The sequence below is a fragment of the Myxocyprinus asiaticus genome, chromosome 36 (genome assembly GCF_019703515.2).
Source record: "Myxocyprinus asiaticus isolate MX2 ecotype Aquarium Trade chromosome 36, UBuf_Myxa_2, whole genome shotgun sequence".
Lineage (NCBI taxonomy): Eukaryota > Metazoa > Chordata > Actinopteri > Cypriniformes > Catostomidae > Myxocyprinus > Myxocyprinus asiaticus.
This window is the reverse complement of record NC_059379.1, coordinates 26,943,125-26,962,094: the sequence shown is the minus strand read 5'-3', so window position 1 is coordinate 26,962,094 and position 18,970 is coordinate 26,943,125. Positions and strand designations below refer to the sequence as shown.

General features: G+C 36.7%; 1 protein-coding gene across 2 annotated transcripts in view; it reads right to left on the bottom strand.

Annotated features, from left to right (window-relative positions):
- LOC127427070 (myosin phosphatase Rho-interacting protein-like) overlaps positions 1 to 18,970 on the bottom strand; it is a 106,494-nt gene that overhangs the window by 37,653 nt on the left and 49,871 nt on the right. For both annotated transcript variants that reach the window (XM_051674416.1, XM_051674417.1), the window contains exons 4-6: positions 1,535 to 1,686; positions 1,351 to 1,435; positions 618 to 792 (exon numbers count right to left, since the gene is read on the bottom strand). In XM_051674416.1, the coding sequence (XP_051530376.1) occupies positions 618 to 792; positions 1,351 to 1,435; positions 1,535 to 1,686 (412 nt within the window). The remainder of the gene's footprint in view (positions 1 to 617; positions 793 to 1,350; positions 1,436 to 1,534; positions 1,687 to 18,970) is intronic.

The window sequence follows — 18,970 nt, the reverse complement described above, 5'->3', positions numbered from 1 at the left end:
AACCTATATGGACTAGTTCTTTCAATTAGACAACCTCCAACTTAGACTTTGGGGAATGTTTAATGTCACTTGAATTGGTGCTATTTTAGAGCATTTATGTCTTTATACTGTTGAATGCTTTGTTTGGAAAATGTTATTAAAGCATTATTGTTACATATTGTTTTGTTTTCTTTCCTATGAAGAAAAATAAAGGTATTTTGACAGGAAAAGGAGTATCAAATTACAGCACTTTCAAAATATGTGATTAATCGCAATTAACTGTGAACATTTATGTGATTAATCACAATTAGAAAAAAATTATCAACTGATAGCACTTCCAATAACTTTGTTTACGTCTCAGGTATTGAGGGAGGAGACAATCAAAACATTTATTGGGCAAAAATTTGAATATGGCCATCAGTGCAAGATGAGTCAACAATATTTTTTATTTGTTTTCCTGGAAGAGAAAGATTGAAAATGTTAAATGTGAATATCTGCTAAGAGTTAATTTTAGGAGTACACTAGCACACAGATGGCCTCAAAGCAACAGACATTGACTAAATCCAAAAAAAAAAAAATCTAATTCTTCAAATTAGGGTTTCTTTGGAGAACAAATATTTTTTTGAGGAATTCCATACCTGCAGAGGGCAATGGTGAGCCAAGCGGTGCCATTTCACTGGGGGACCATGTCTGGGACACATCCGCCTCTCTGCTTTGCAGCTCCTCTTGCCATATGATAGAACTGGAGTCTGGAGTCTTCTCTGCATCAGGGATGCCTGAGCCAGTCACTGCTATCTTAGCTGGTCCAGGCTCCTACAAACAAACATATAACATATATAACTTTCATTACAATACAGTTTATTTCCATAGAAGCGGTCTAGTGACTGACATTGCAAGAAATAAATCCCAACCAAAGCATTCTTCAAGTCAACATGGAATCAAAACTGACTCTCTTTAATTTCTTATTATACATTCCTGATTTTATTGAGCATGATTTATCACATTAATAAAAAATAAAAAGAGGAGGAGGGAAAAAAATTGCTTGTCTTTGTAATCTTTTATCAAAATGTGATAACTTTGTCTGCCTTTGGAACAACTTTACTTTTTTGGCTGATGTCACAAATCTCTCTTTTTAACCCCTCGCCTCCAGCCACATGTCTCCATTCCGGTATATAGCACCCACCTTTCACGATCCAATAAGTTCCAGATGAAAAAAGAAAGAAATCAAGTCTTGCCCTAAAACATTTTTCTTGTTGTATCTCCCCTGTTTTACTTAGAAACAGATAAAATTACAAAAGTAAAATGGGATGATGGGAAAGGCATTTCTAATTTACTTGAAAACAATCCAGAAAGTCAAAAGGTCACACATACCTGTGAGGTTGCAGGTTCCACTTTACGCTTCTTCTTTTGATTCTGCTTGTTGGTCCTCGGATAAACCACTAGCTGTTCACTCCATCTGTTGAAAGACAAATCACTGACTAAACAGTTGCATATGTCAAGCTCAAACTTGTGTTCCAGCAGTGAAAGCGTTATGGTGTTATGAACTGTCACACACCCATTGATGATCTCTTTGCAGTCTCCTCGGATGTAGTACTCCTGCTCAGGGGTGATGATGCAGAGCGCATTCTTCTGTCCTGTCCTCGGCTCAGCATCTATCACATCTGTGCAGAGGTTCATGTTGACAGTTCCTTGTGGAAGTGTGCTTGGCTGTGAGAGATCAGAAGAGAAAAATTATTTTGACAAATCCAGAAATCTGTTTAAAGAGTCAAGATTTTTTTGGAACAACATGAGGGTGACTAAATGATCACAGATTTCAAATTTTTGAGTATCTCTTATACATTCTCAATCTCATAAATTGCGAGACAATGAAGGATTGTGATACTAGCCTTATTACAAAGTCTACAAGAAAGTTAATAACAAGAGCATTAAAATCGTGACAACATTGCTTAACAATATATCGGCAGCAAAACCTTCACAAATGTATTGTAAATATTCAATAGGGATGGATAAAATTAATAGTTTTCTGATTAATTGTGATCGTCACTGAAGTAGCTCACTATGGAATCTAAGTTTACCACATCTTGTCTTTTGACGAGCTGGCCCCCTGAAGCCAGCATCATCAAGCCTAGACAAATATGTATGTCAATGAACATATTATCAGTAAAATGAACATTTTTGTTTTATTCTATAAAGTACTGACAAAATTTCTCCCAAATTCCAAATAAAAATACTGTCGTTTAGATCATTTATTTGCAGAAAATGACAACTGGTCAAAATAACAAAAAAACTGCAGTGTTTTCAGACCTCGAATAACGCAAAGAGAAAAGTTCATATTCACTTTTAAACAACACAATACTAATGTTTTAACTTGGGAAGAGTTCAGAAATCAATATTTGGTGGAATAACCTTATTTTCAAACACAGCTTTCATGCATCATGGCATGCTCTCCATCAGTCTTTCACATTGCTGTTGGGTGACTTTATGCCACTACTGGCACAAAAATTCAAGCAGCTCAGCTTTGATGGCTTGTGGCCATCCATCTTCCTCTTGATCACATTCCAGAGGTTTTCAATGGGGTTCAGGTCTGGAAATTGGGCTGGCCATGACAGGGTCTTGATCCGGTGGTCCTCCATACACACCTTGATTGACCTGGCTGTGTGGCATGGAGCATTGTCCTGCTGGAAAAACCAATCCTCACAGTTGGGGAACATTGTCAGAGCAGAAGGAAGCAAGTTTTCCTCCAGGATAACCTTGTACGTGGCTTGATTCATGTGTCCTTCACAAAGACGAATCTGCCCGATCCTCCACCAAATTTCACAGTAGGTGCGAGACACTGTGGCTTGAAGGTCTCTCCAGGTCTCCGTCTAACCATTAGAGGATCGGTGATGATCTGGGGGTGCTTCACCAATTAAAACATTAGCATTGTGTTGTTAAAAATGAATATGAACTTCTTTTCTTTGCATTATCCGAGGTCTGAAAACACTGCATCTTTTTTGTTATTTTGACCAGTTGTAATTTTCTGCACATAAATGCTCTAAATTACAATATTTTTATTTGGAATTTGGGAGAAATGCTGTCAGTACTTTATAGAATAAAACACAAATGTTCATTTTACTCAAACACATACCTATAAATAGTAAATCCAGAGAAACTGTTCATTTTTTCAGAGCTGTATGTCACTGAATCAGTGATTGACAGAACACCTGACTTCACATCACCATGCACACTTCTACCCTGCAAGGTTGTCCTCCTTATGGCTGGGCGATATATTGAATATTCACAATATATACTTGCTATCACTTTGCTGCTGATATAAAATAAGCTACACTATGAATATTGTGATGATTTCAATGCAGTTTTTTTTTTTCTTTTTCTTTTTCTTTTTTGGTCATTAAAGCTTAAGTGTGCACTTTTTAGATGTTAAAAAAAACTTCCATCCCTGCTTAACAGGGTATGCAGAGACAGCTATAAGTCATTTGTAGTTTGCTTTCTATGAAAACTGTAAACACTGTGTCTCTGTGGAACTATAAAAATTGCTCTGTTTGCTTGAGCAGCCTATCCAGCCCAACCACTGGGCTGAACAGTTCTAAACATGGTGAGTAACTGTTCCAGCAGTTTCCACTTGAGCATGGTACAGTACAGAATGATTTCCCACTTCTGGGCCAGATTTCTTAGTACTGTTAGCTATCCGTACTCAGGACAGGAAAACTGTTCTGGTGGAACACCTTTGGAGTCGTGGCGACTCATGATTGTTCACTTGCCCAATCTGTCTGTTCTAATAGTGTTTTTGCAGCACCACAGTTAAAAATGAAACTGTAATCATGTTGATGACCCCGGATTGGTACAAAACGACATGGTTCTGCAACGAGAACTATGCGGTCGCATTGTATAAAAGCGCCTGTAGACTCAAACAACAGCGCGAGTTTGGGCCAAAAATATCTGTATCAATGACAAATTGGGTGAGTGTTCAAGAAGCTGTGTGAATTCACTTCATTTTGTAAGTCCGTTTGGTGGTGGTAGTGGTGCAGAAAATACACACATTAGCTTCAAGATTCATAAAGAACATGCCATCAGACACTAAGTAATTTTTGATTCTCTTGCTGTTTCTCACATACACAGTGTGAGCCTGTTAAGACAGAGATGTTTCAATAGTGCCTCTGCTTTAAACTTCAGCTGTAACAGACATGGACTAAAAGTCATAAAAATCAAAAAATTTATTAAAGTTGTGAAGCTGATTCATTTCCATGAATCATTTCAAACCGTTTGTTTCAATGGATCCATTCAAAGTTCAGATTCATTTATTTGTTTGCTTCATCACTCAAAAATGTATATGGAAGCACTTGGAATAAGTGTCACTCTTGTGTTCATTTATAATGAAGGAAAAATGATTTATAAATCATTTTCTGTCTTTTTCTTCTTAGGTTTTTTTTATTATTGATTTTTTTTTATTGCCATTTCAGAGCAAATCTATATATAAATAGAGATAAATACTGAACATCATCAAAAGACTGAAAAATAATGACAAATATTCTTTAAGCTCTATCGTCCAGCCCTTGTCCTCATCCCTTTACTGTACATGCTGATGAGCCATGACTGTGTTGCCAGGCACCCAAGAAACACAACAACAAATGTGCTACCACACTGGTGGTGCCCTTCACAAACAAACCATGAGACAGCACATATAGGAAGTTCCTTCATTCGTTGACTAAATCTACCAGGCTGAACATAGTCCGCACACTTAAAGGGATAGTTCACCCAAACAATTAAAATTCTCTCATCATACTCACCCTCATTCCATCCAAGATGTGTATGACTTTCTTTATTCTACTAAACACAAACAAAGATTTTTAGAAGAATATCTTAGTTCCATAGGTCTTCACAATGCAAGTGAATGGGTACCAAAATTTTGAAGCCCCAAAAAAGCACAAAGGCAGCATAAAAGTAATTCATAAGGCTCCAGTGGTTAAATCCATGTCTTCAGAAGTCTGTCACTATCGATTATTTTGGTAATCGAGTAATCTAATGATTATTCTGATGATTAATCGAGTAATCTGAAAAATAATTTAACTCAGATTGCATAAAGTTGTCCATGTGAAGTCATGTTTGGCTAAAATGCATTCATTAGCCTAAGGTTTGCTGTATTTTATGATTGAATAACAACAACAAAAAAATTGTGCAAACAATATCTAAAGCAAACAGACTAATTACCAAAGCAGATCTATTATTATATTTTATTTTATTTTATATATAATTCAAGCTGACAGAGATTGGCTCCTCCAGGTGTGCCCAACTGTTTTTTTAAATACAACAGTGTTTCCCATTAATTATCCAGACTGTGGCGGCCCACCAGTTTCATTATGAACCGAAAATATTTTTACACTTCCCATAATAACATAAAAGATCTCTAACGTTGTGTTTTGAGCCACTGCTTCGGCAAAGCATCTCTCACTCCCACTTATGGGGCTTTTCTACTGCACGGTACAGCTCTACTCAACTAGACTCTGCTCACTTTTTGGGGGTACCTGGTACTTTTTTAGTACCACCTCGGTCGAGGTTCCAAGTAGGGATGTGCGAGACTAGTCGACTAGTTTCAGTGGAATTTAGCATCGGATTTGGAATAGATTAAGTATTTTAAATGGGTCGCATAAACACACTTTTTTTTAATGTTTTCTGAAGGTTGGTTTCTGACTAGTCGGTTACAACATTTCCGTTTAAACGATAGTCAAATTAGTCGTAGCGCACATCCCTAGTTCCAAGCAAGCCGAGCCGATACTAAATGTGACGTCAAAACCTTGCAGATCACTGATTGGTCGGAGAGAATCATCACTACCAGCGTCACTGGATTTGCGACATGGGACATCAACCTGCTAGTTTTAAAGTTAGCAACAGCAACAACAATATCATTTGTTCACACAACTTTCGAATTGTAATAAGAAATGGCTGTGCGCAAAACCACACTGTGGTCAATAAACGAGGTGCAGACATTTCTCTCGTTAGCGACGAACGAAACGATGCGAAACGAAAGTGTCTTTCAGGAAGTGTCTCAGCTGTTGGCCGCACACGGCTACCACCGGACCTATCAACAGTGTAGGCAAAAGTAAAAAAAAAAAAAACTTAAGTGACTACAGAGCCATCAAGGACCACAACAGCCAGAGTGGTTCAAACAGAAGAAAGTGGAAGTGGTTCGACCAAATGGACGCTATCTATGGCAATAGGATAATGGGAGGGAGAGTGCCCTGGACTCGGCGTTGTTGGAGTCCACGATGGAGGATGGTACGTTTTGTTACGTTAACTCTATATTCTGCTTGAAAGAGTCACTTTATTTAGTTGACCAGCTACTGGAAAGCTTGCTTCTAAAACAACCAGGCAAAATCACCATGCAACAACTGCTTTATGCAGCACAATGAGCAAGTAGCTAACAGCTAGCGGCCGTGTTATTGTTTATGGTCAGTAATGTTTGTGTTGCGTTTAAGATGATGTCACAGCAGTAGCAACTATGCGATCAGCCTATAATCCCACCCACGTTGAGGCGGCACTACACTGCAGTGGAAAAGCAAGCTCAGAAAAGTAAAGCGAGCAGAGTCGAGTCGAACCGTAACGTGCAGTGGAAAAGTGCCATTAGTCAGCCCCTAGCCAGCGATCTAGTAACAGCTGTGCCCTGTTTGATTGACAGGCTGCGTATGTGTGAGTGTTGAACATGCGCGTTTCGAAAATGCTCACACTAATGCGCACCTGAACAGTCAAATACATTTCAAAATTCCACCAAAACTTGGACTTGTAAGTATAAATGTAAATGTAACAGACCTGCTGTGTCTAGTGTGTCATTATAATAATCAAACAAACATAACAAGAAAATGAGAAAACAATCACTGCTCTTGACTGAATAACTTTAGTTTTAGTAGCTTTAAAAAGTATTAATGTATTATAATCATACAGTGATGACCAGTTGTAATTATGTTGCATTTCATTCTGAATGTTTACTTGAATAGTATTTTTTGTTCTATTATTTTTCATCTATTTCTATTCATTGCTGTTTTTTTATTGTCATTTTATTAATGATTATTTAGTCTAGAATAATAACTTAAGAACTTGAAACCATTCTTCCATAATTACCATATTAGTTAGTGTTATTATTTGTTGTGGTATTAAAGCTATTATTGAGAATCGTCAAATTTCACTACCAACTTTTACCGATTTTTTAAGTCGCGGGATTTTTCCCTTTTTCTCCCAATTTGGAATGGCCAATTTCCAATGTGCTTTTTTTTAAGTCCTCGTGGTCGCGTAGTGATTCGCCTCAGTCCGGGTGGCAGAGGACGAATCCCAGTTGCCTCCGCGTCTGAGACCATCAACCCACGCATCTCATCACTTGGCTTGTTGAGCGCATTGCCTCGGACAAGTGAATGACCAATTTAATTGTCCGGAGGACAAGCACATGACAATGCTTAATGTCGAGCCCTGGTTCAAATGTATGCTCTAGTCGATTTTGTGTTTTGATCATTTGTGAACGGCATTAAACTCTGTCTCGTTTATGCTTTGTGGGTGTGACTTTTTTTGCCATGTCATCACCATTCATATCTATACAAGCAATATGTTTATGATTAAATTACTACTAGAGCACAAAAATGTTTACAAGAGCACAAAGTTCTTCATAGATCTAGCCTCTTAATTTTGCTCTCAAAGAGCACCAGATTGATGCATTTATCTTGTACAAAATTTTCTTCTGGAGAGCATGCCCCCGGACCCCCCTAGGGGGTCTGAGGTCCACCCACCACAGTCTCACAAAATCCTGTGGAAAACACTGATGCAATATCTACTTTTTTCTTTAACTGGTTCAAAATGATCTACCCAATTTAGTTTAGAACTCAAATATGGGAAAACAGGCCATGGAAATAAAATTTGATATTTTCAGAAACAATGTCTGCCCACCAATATTGTTTATTGAGGATGTTTTTTATACATGGTTAACTATTTTATAGAGATATAAAAGCCATTTGATTTATTTTATTTTTTATAACTAATCACATGAGATTGTTTCACTCTTGCATTGAGCTGCAGCAGTTGCGGGCATTATTGCGCTTGTGCTACATATTGCAGATCACAAAAGATTGTCACTTGCCACGCACCATGTAAAATGCCCTTAAGCATCTGGACATTAAGTTCCTTATTGAGTAAACACTGTTAATAATTTCACATGTGGACACTAGTTACCTCAGGTAAGCCAAAGTTTTATATTGCATCTGTGGGGTGCGAGACGAGCAGCTGTGGCTTTAACAGCAGACTCACGTTGAGCTTTGACTGACAGCATACAGACCTGCGGTTTTATTCAGTAAATAAAGTTCTCTGGTTTCCCACATTGAGTTTTACCTGTGATAATGGCCATAAACTAAAATATTTATCGGAAGTGGGGCATTACAATATATTTTTTTTTGTTTTTAACAATCATCATGAAATCTAATTTACATGAGAAGAAATATCACATTTACATTCAAATGATAATTATTTTCAGTGTATTCATTAGTTCAGTGGGTCTGTGAAAACTGGATATCATCTTTTCAAGTGCTGTTGCATTGCTGAAGTAATGTTATGTTTCTTTTAGGTCCTGCATTGTTTTTCAAATCTAAAGTGAAGTGCTCTCACACAGCGGACACCTCTTATCATTATGTGTTCGCACTCTTGTACGTGGACTGCGTCACTTATTTTCAATTTGTCGATTCGGCAATTTTGTAATAAAGGAATTTTTTGAGTACGGTAATAAAATTAAATCGAGTAATCATGACAGCCCTTGAAATTATGTGGTGTGGGTAAGAAACAGATCAATATTTAATATTTCTTTTCTATAAATCTCCGCTTTCACTTTCACATTCTTTTGTTTTTGCCGTTTCGCATCTTGGTGCACATCGCCACCTAACAGGCAGGGAGAAGAATTTATAGTAAAAAAGGACTTAAATATTGATTTCTCACCCACACCTCATATCGCGTCAGAAGACATGAATTAAACCACTTGAGTAGTATGGATTATTTTATGCTGTCTTTATGTGCTAATTAAAACTTCAAAATGTTGGTCATCATTCACTTGCACTGTATGAACCTACAGAGTTGAGATATTCTTCAAAAATTCTGTGAGTTCAGCAAAAGAAAGCAAGTCAAACATCTGGGATGGCATGAGGGTGTGTAAATGATCAGAGAATTTTCCTTTTTGGGTGAACTATCCCTTTACAGTCAATAGGGTGCTGAACTTTCAAGTAGGTATGCACCAATCTGATACCTGGATCAGTATCTGCTCAGATATTAACGTTTTTACCCAGATCGGGAATTGGTTCGACGAGCCCAATCCAAATCCAATACCACATGTTAGTTATGGTCGTGACAGTCAAGCTCAAAGAATGACATAAATGAGCATTTATAGTGCCATTGAAGTAGTGCATATAACTTGTGCATTGTATTCAAAGACTCTTTAAGACATACTTTACAATAGCTTTGTGACTAGAAAAGTCCTGTGTTTAATAAATAAATATACAGTCTGCACATGCAGAGCGCTACATCAGTGGAGCACTCTGTAGACACTAGGGATGTGCGAGACTAGTCGACTAAAGGGTTCTTATGCTGCTAGTCGACACTGGAATTACTAGTCGGTTAATATTTCCCCCATTAAACTGATAATAATTTTTACACATTTACGTTTGGCTTTATATTTTTACAGAGGCTGCACTTAAATTACTGTCATATTAATGTTACATATTTTAAATAGAATTAATAATGCAAATATTATTTAAAACGAGGATATCTGGAGCAGGTACAGAGTTTAATTTCACCTCAGGCTGCGCGTGCGTCTTCCCTCTCTCTCGTGGCGTGCGCAGGAAAATGCCCTCTCGCCAGACAAGAAAACTCAAAGTAGTAATGAAATCACTTCGGCGGAGCAGGAATCGGCTTTCCAAATGTTTGAAAGTCCCTAAGGATGTTTTAACATTTGAGTCTTCTTTACATCTGTGCATGCTTGTACGTTATTTTCCCGCTGAGCAGGCTTTTTCAAGCGCAGGATAGACGCCTCAGGTGAGTCAAGTCCCGTCATTCACCGGACCATGTTGACGTGTTAATTTGACTCATCAAAAATGTATGCTTTTGAGTAAGTAGCCTAGAAAATAACTGTTTTAGACTAGGTATGTCATTTTTTTAATCTGCTGATTAAGAAGGCTATTTTCAACGAGGTGCCGACTGCTTAACGTGTTAAACTATCTTTTATTCTGTGTGCACGTCATGTTTAGAATACATTAGGTTTATTGTAGGCTACATCACAGGCCTATTTTTTCTATCCTATAGCTACTTGTTTTTTTTTTACATCGTAACTGTTATTGGTTAATGTTCTTTACCGAACAGCTGTCATATTAGATCAGTGGTTAATGCACGACTGGACGTTGTGAAATATGCACAATTTTTCAGCACATTTTTTTCTCTCTCATAGATTTGGCTTAGTCTACCTGTTAATTATTTTCAACAATGTCCTGACTGTTTTAATATGTTAAGTAACTTTTACTTGGTGATTTCCGTTTAGAACAGGCTTTTAGGATTGTTCCATTGATCCTGCACTATTCATTCAATTGTTTTCAATAAATATGTCTGTTAAATATTCGCTAACGTTGATTCAGTGAATGCGTGTCATGTTCTATATTTAATGTACAATGATCATAATTCAAGGCGAGCACGTCGCAGATAAATGCCCCTTTTCAGTGGAATTTAGCGTCGGATTTGGAATAGATTAAGTATTTTAAATGGGTCCCATAAAATTATATATATTTTTTTTTACTGTTTTCTGAAGGTTGGTTTCTCTTTAGACTAGTCGACTAGTCGGTTACAAAACTTCCGTTTAAACGACAGTCAAATTAGATGTAGCGCACATCCCTAGTAGACACACACACATAAGCACGCACATGGGCTTGTGATGCGCTGCTCAGAACAGCGCGCAATATGTGGCCGCTCTACACAAACTTCCTCTCTACACAAACTTGCTCTCAGATGTAGATGCCCAATAGTTCGGTTCGGTTATACATTGAGAACAGCATCAGATGCGCATTTCACCAGATGTTCAATGAGAAGCGAATTAAACTACTGTGAACTAGCCTACAAACAAACAATCTTCTGGAGTCTTCCTGGCTGGAGCGGTCCATTAAAATAAAAGCCCGAGTCAAAAAAAAAAAAAAAAAAAAAGTCCTAAGAAATAACAACTGAAATGTATGACTATTGTTCAACTGTTCAACTAAAATTTAACTATTTCTTCTTATTTTACAAATGAATATATATATGTATATATACACACACACACACACACACACACACACACACACACACACACACACACACACATACAGTTGTGCTCAAAAGTTTGCATACCCTTGGAGAATTGGTAATATATGTACCATTTTTAAAGAAAACATGAGTGAGCAGTCAAAACATATTTCTTTTATTTCTTATGGGATTCATATTCAACTGTAGGTTATAACAGAATGGCACAATCATAAAACAAAACATGGCAACAAAGAAGAAAATGAAATGACCCCTGTTCAAAAGTCTGCATACCCTTAGTTCTTAATACTGTGTATTGCCCCCTTTAGCAACAATGACAGACAGTCTTTTGTAATGTTGTCTATGAGGCCCCAAATTCTTGCAGGTGGTATAGCTGCCCATTCGTCTTGGCAAAATGCCTCCAGGTCATGCAAAGTCTTTGGTCGTCTTGCATGAACCGCACGTTTGAGATCTCCCCAGAGTGGCTTGATGATATTAAGGTCAGGAGACTGTGATGTCCACTCCAGAACCTTCACCTTTTTCTGCTGTAACCACTGGAGGGTCAACTTGGCCTTGTGCTTAGGGTCACTGTCGTGCTGGAAAGTCCAAGAGCGTCCCATGCGCAGCTTTCATGCAGAAGAATGCAAATTGTCTGCCAGTATTTTCTGATAACATGCCGCATTCATCTTGCCATCAATTTTCACAAGATTCCCTGTGCCTTTAGAGCTCACACACCCCCAAAACATCAGTGATCCAACACCATGCTTCACAGTGGGGATGGTATTCTTTTCACTATAGGCCTTGTTGACCCCTCTCCAAACATAGCGCTTATGGTTGTGACCATAAAGCTTTATTTTGGTCTCTTCATATTGTCGGGCATATTGTAACCGGGCTTTTTTGTGGCATTGGCGCAGTAAAGGCTTCTTTCTGGCAACTCGACCATGCAGCTCATTTCTGTTCAAGTATCGTCGTATTGTGCTCCTTGAAACAACCACACCGTCTTTTTCCAGAGCAGCCTGTATTTCTCCTGAGGTTACCTGTGGGTTTTTCTTTGTATCCCAAACAATTCTTATGGCAGTTGTGGCTGAAATCTTTCTTGGTCTACCTGACCTTGGCTTGGTATCAAGAGATCCCCGAATTTTCCACTTCTTAATAAGTGATTGAACAGTACTGACTGGCATTTTCAAGGCTTTGGATATCTTTTTATATCCTTTTCCATCTTTATAAAGTTCCATTACCTTGTTACACAGGTCTTTTGACAGTTGTTTTCTGCTCCCCATGGCTCAGTATCTAGCCTGCTCAGTGAATCCACGTGAGAGCTGACAAACTCATTAACTATTTATACACAGACACTAATTGCAATTTAAAAAGCCACAGGTGTGGGAAATTAACATTTAATTGCCATTTAAACCTGTGTGTGTCACCTTGTGTGTCTGTAACAAGGCCAACTTTTGATTAGGGCCATTTGGGTGATTTCTGTTATCATTATGATTTAAAAAGGAGCCAAACAACTATGTGATAATAAATGGCTTCATATGATCACTATCCTTAAAAGACAGTTTTTTTGCATGATCAGTCATATTTTCAAAATCAATGCCAAAATTTCACAATTTCTGCCAGGGTATGCAAACTTTTGAACACAACTGTATATAAACACATTTGTAATTAATTATAAAAAAATATTTAAGGTGACTGGGTTCCAACAAATTACTAAGTGATTGAAAAGTGGACTGATATTCTATTACAAATTAAGTGTAAAAAAAAAAAAAATTTAAAAAAAGAGAGAGATCTGAAACCATTTAAGTCCAGATACAAGTTAACAAAAATGTGTTTTTTAGTAAATCTTTTCTACTGAAGACTTTCATTGGAATTATTGTTCATTTTGCTGCCACATCGAGCAGACCAGTTAACAAAGTTTTGCTTAATAGGCTGTACATGTTTTTATATAATTGTTTGTTTTACAATAATGAAATAATGTGTAGTTAGAGGTTTTTGTTTCTTTAAACATAAGAGTACTCCCTAATCTGTTCCACATATAGGGCCCTATGAATTCCATATTGAGGAAATGGACGGAATTGCGGAATCCAGTCATAAAAACAGAATTAACTATAAAACATGGAATGTCACGAAACTTGACATTTTTGGGATGAATGTATAAATGCACAATTAATCAAATTAAAATCATAATATGTCCTAGTGCGGTGACTGAACCATAAAGACTGAGATTTAATTAAACAGATATATGGTTTGCATGAGCTGCGCTTCATCTGTAAGTGAATGTGTGGGAAGCCATTGGTTAAACACTAACTGCATCATTAACATGACGTGCAATCTGTGTGTGTATAAATGACAAAGAGAAGATCACTTTATTCACTGTGATGCGCAACACATGCATACTATATATTTACATAATTAAATCATAGCCTTTAGCCACATAAGCACAATGGCCCATACAGCGAACTGCTTTTCCGAAGGTGAGAAGTGAAGTCGTCAAAAACATCCGGTTTTGCTGTAAAATGCCAAAATAAAAGCCCCATTTAACTAGATGCGTGATATTGAAAAAATGCGACAAATACTGTATATTACTTCTGTATAGTAATATTCATTGTAGTAGTAGTAATATTGATAATAATATATCAATAATAATTACATTATATTTAAGCAAAGTCTCACAAGCAAGTTGCAAATTTCATCATTGCTTTCGTAAATACCATGATGCTCTACAGTGTAGCACTGTATTTGACAAAAATACTACTACTACTACTACAACTAATAATACTCTTCATTTGATAAAAATAATACAATATTATGTTGAAAAGTAATTGCTCTGTTCTCATTTGATTAAAATTTTATGAATTCATTTGATTAGACAGTTTTTTTAAATGATAAAATGTAATGAAAATTTAAAACCCGGATTTCAGAGAAAATAAAATGGAAAACACAGAATCTGGGAAAAAAAAATTAAACTTGTTTCATAGGGCCCTACACACAGTAAGTTATAGATATTCTAAACTCTTTAACCTGTTAGAAATTTGACGTACAAAACTATGCTATGTGCACAACTGCTGTGTGCACTTTGGTACTCATGCCATATATCTTTGGAAAGCTAAGATTCTTTTGATTCTATTGATTTAAACCATTTCAAGATCCAATCACAACAGCAGGCACAATCAACGTCTTTGTCAGACCACCAACATACAAACAAACAATTACAAAATTGAGGCAACTCACCTATGAAGCCTCATAGTAGTCCACTGATTGATAACATCCCGACAAAAACAGTCTTGTTACATTGGCAAAGGTCCAAATGATCCAATCAAGTAAAATATTTAGTCCAAAACACATTACATCATCAATAAATACCCATGGACTCTTGTTGCATCACTTCAAATTACCCGGAAGATGTGCCTAATCTTTCACGTATTCTCCATCATAACTTCAGTTCACATGTAAAAATTTCTGATATCTTGACATCAAGCTGCCGGCTGCGCTCTGACCTTTCGATTGACACCTCATTTGACCCAATAGGAGCTTCCATGTCCTGTCCATAGTCTTCAATGGCCAACGAGAGTCCACGTTGAAAGGAAGTGCCTGACCCTTTTCCTTCGTGTAAAGATTGAGCCAATTGCAACTGATTGTGTGGATAACTGGCACATCGTATAGCCAGTGAAATTGTGAAAACAATGATATGCCGCTTTAGTAGGAAGTTTCAAAGCTACAACTAAGAAGTCCTTGCGTAAAGCTGGCTAACCATTGCCAAGTGTTTGTGCGTCCGTGCGCAAAAGGTGAAAAGTGTAGTTTTGTGACTGTTTACACTTTTGGAAGGGGAATTATGGCATAACGGACGAGGAAAATAAAATACTTGCTCAAAGATATGCTGGAAGAATGTACTCGGCGTGAAAGCGACGAGTCTGGGGATGAAGTTTCAGAAGTAAATAGTGATGATTCATATATTGACTCCGAGGCAGAGGCAATGTTTCTGGAGAGATGAGACATTACTCTCGACAAGTAAGTATTTTATTATATTATATAACATATTATTGTATATTTCGCCATAAATAAGCTTTAGTTTGAATTATGAATACACATTTTGTAGACTGGGATACAGAAAAGATGGAAAAGTTTTGTCTAGCTTTGTAAATGACTGTTTTTTCTTTATTTTTTCATTATAGGCAATTATCTGATGTAGAATCAGATATCGACTGGGAGCCGGATACTTCTCCCCCACTCAGCAAGCGGCCACAGCACAGGCCAGTGCATATCAGTGGACATAGCACCGCTGGTCGGCTGAAGTGCAGGCAGTGCCATGCAAAGACACCAGTGAAGTGCTCCTCCTGAGATGTGCCTTTGTTCTCTGTCCCCAAACGTGACTGCTACAATGACTGGCATGTTGCCAAAAACCTGTAAAAGGTGTAATTGTATTTAAATATGTTGTGTAAAAAAGTATGTAAATAGTTTGGTGTGTATTTCTTCTTATATGAACTGATTTTCCACCATAGCACTTGTTTTGACTCTTTTATATGCATAGTTTAGTTTCAAGAAGAGAAAAAAAGCACTCTAATGTGTTTATGCTTCAGTTACTCTGTGTCATCCATACTAACAGTGAATCTGGATACGGTAGCTCTAAGTGTGACCTTTCATTAGAGCCCAAAATTATGACTGTACATTAAAGCGTTCAAAAGTAGTAGCCTTTTTATCCTAGGTATGTGTCCGTGGTTACCAAGAGTCCTTTGGGTCTCCAAAAGGCATTTTTGGAAAACGCCTGGACATATCCTTAGAAAAACATGTGTAAAATATTCATTTTCTGTGGTGTTATCAAATTTGAACTTGGACAAGTTAAGGCTTCATGCTGTGGTCCCATTGTGTTTTCCAGCTAATAGCTCCCAGTTACAGTCATTTGCAAGCATCTGTATGCAAAACAAAAAAATCAGGCGGAAAAAAAATCTTCAATTTCAGTGTGTTCAAACTTCTATTACTCAATGCCAGTAGTACTTACAGTGAAACTTCAGAGTGTCACATTTCAAAAGAGACCAAAACCATGCATGTACTCCAAATGGTTCAAGAACAGCTTTAAATTTACTTAGGGTATGCCTTGGATAGGTGTTTTAGGCTAATTTTACAGGATTGGGAAGGGGTTTGTACAAACAATAACTTTGGTATCGGACTGGTAAAAAGTTCAGATATCGGAATCAGATCGGGGGCAAAACATTTTTTATTGGTGCATCCCTACTTCCAAGCTTCAAAAAGGACATAAAAGGTAGCATAAAAGTTAATCCATGCTGCAGATATCAAGATTTATAGTGAAAATGGAGTTCACATTTTGGTCCGTTTCTCACCCAAAACCGACCGAATCACTTCAGAAGACATGGGTTAAACTATTCAAGTGATATGAATTATCTTTATGCTGCCTTTGTGTCTTTTTGGAGTATGAAAGTTTTGAACCCCATCCACCTGAATTTTATGGATATAAATCATATATCACACATTATACATCTAGGAAAATATCTTCGATTGCGTTCCAAAGAAAGTCATATGAGTTTGAGACGGCATAGTGTGAGTAAATTATGAAAGAATTATCATTTTTGGAAGAATAATTCCTTTAAGACAGTCCAGCAAAAAAAAAAAAAAAAAGAAAAAGAAAAATTGTTGGCTCAACAACCATAACATATAAAAATAAATAGCTTATAGGGATGGTCCGATACCATTATTTTGAGAACGAGTGCTGATACAGCATTTTTGGTACTCGCCGATACTGAGTCAGATACCTGTTTTTTTTTGTTTTTTTTTCCTGGACTCCATATCAACAGTTTATTTCAATTTTATCATCAAAATGGTGTTTAAATAAATGAATGAATTAAAACTTTAATCAAATGAAATTAATTTTCAACATAATATTTTATTATTTATCAAATGAAGTGCTTGTATACACAACCTTACAGCACAATCCGAATTACAATATTGGAGCTATATTTTGTCAAATAAAGTTCTGCATAACAGAGCATCACAGATGTTAGATCCTGCTTAATTCAATTACTACTGATTTATTATTAGTGGTAGTAGGAGTAGTATTACAGTGAATATTACATAATTTTACAGTAGTGATATATTTCTGTCATACTTTTTCCCTATATATTTCCCTTTAATTTTGACAAGAGCTTTTATTTTGAAGTGTTTGTGTTGTTTTGACCAAGGAACTCTGCCGTTTGACGGCAACTTCCCACTCTGAAAAAGCTGGTCTCTACATGACTCAAAGTGATTATTAAACCACAAAAGGCTGCTATTGAATTACATAAGTATGTATTTTGTATGTGCCTCATGCTACAATGTGAATTTGCACTCTGTTTACTCTCATCTGCTACAAACAGAGCGTGCAATGCTCATGACGGTGTTTTCCTTGTATGAGCCGTGGAGGAGCTTTAAGGTATGAGCAGCCGGCGTCGACACAACACTGTCTCCACACATTCACAAGCACTCACATTTGAATTACATGCAAAATATATTTACCTTATTAAATTACAGCTTTTGCGGTTAAGCAATCTCACTAGGACATAACGTGATTTACATTTTTGCGCTGAATGTTTACGTAATGACATTTGTACGTCAGTTGGTATCGGAGCATTTTCACAAGTACAAGTACCAGTACATGAGCGCAGTGCATTAGTGTGTACAACACAAAATATAAATTATAATATGAAATTAGTGTTTTACATAAAGTGAAAGAATAATGTGAGTTCCTTGAACTTCTTTGGCTTAAAAATGTATAAAATTAAGATGAAGTTCTACTAACTCAAAAGACCAAGTACAGAACTGTGGTTGTGGGAAATACCCATAATAATACCCTTGCTCTTTAATAATTTAAACACAGTTGTTTGGTCAAAAGGAACTTAAGGTATTAGTTATTATGAATTCATAGATTTTAGGTCTTTTAGTATTATTGATGTTGTTTCACTGTAATAAGTAGTTTCGTGTAAAGTCACCATTAGGATGATTAGTTCCCTTTGGTTAAGTTAGATCCCTTTCAATCCATGTAATTTTTTCCTGGTGCATGTGAATGTACGTAGCTGAAGTGCAGCTTTTTGTGCACGTCTTTGGGGAATCAAGTTTATTGACTGACCTCAATCATTATTTTCTTTTGAGACAATTAAGTACAAATAATAATATTGAAGTCCATTTGAAACAACATGCTATTAGTTGTTAAATCTTATTCTGGTGACATACCTTTTTTAGTAAATAAAGTAGAATAAACTGATACATTTGTGTACATCTAACAAAGGTTTTTTACTTAAGGAATTTACTTAAGTGTGATGCAAAAATGCTACATATATATTTTAAGTAAATCTAACACGTAATTTTTTACGTGTATATAATGCGATAACCTGTCCATCACGTTGTGTTTTATTCTTGGCTGCTGCATGAAAGAGTTGGCTTCTCCATTTGTTCAATAAATTCATTGTTTTAAAAACAACAACAAAAAATGAAAACAAAGGAAATCCTTTTGGTTCCAGTGCAGGGCCAGTGAATAAAGAGGGTGACACTGACAACATTAAAAAAGAACTACACGTCTTTTGAGAAAATACAACCCAGACTAGAAAAGGTTTGGCTCACCATCTGAGAAAAGAGAATTCCTTTTGGTTCCAGTGAAGGGCCAGTGAATTGAGAAGGTGAATTTTAAACAAGAACTACACCTCACATTTTGAAAGGATGAAGCAGAGAG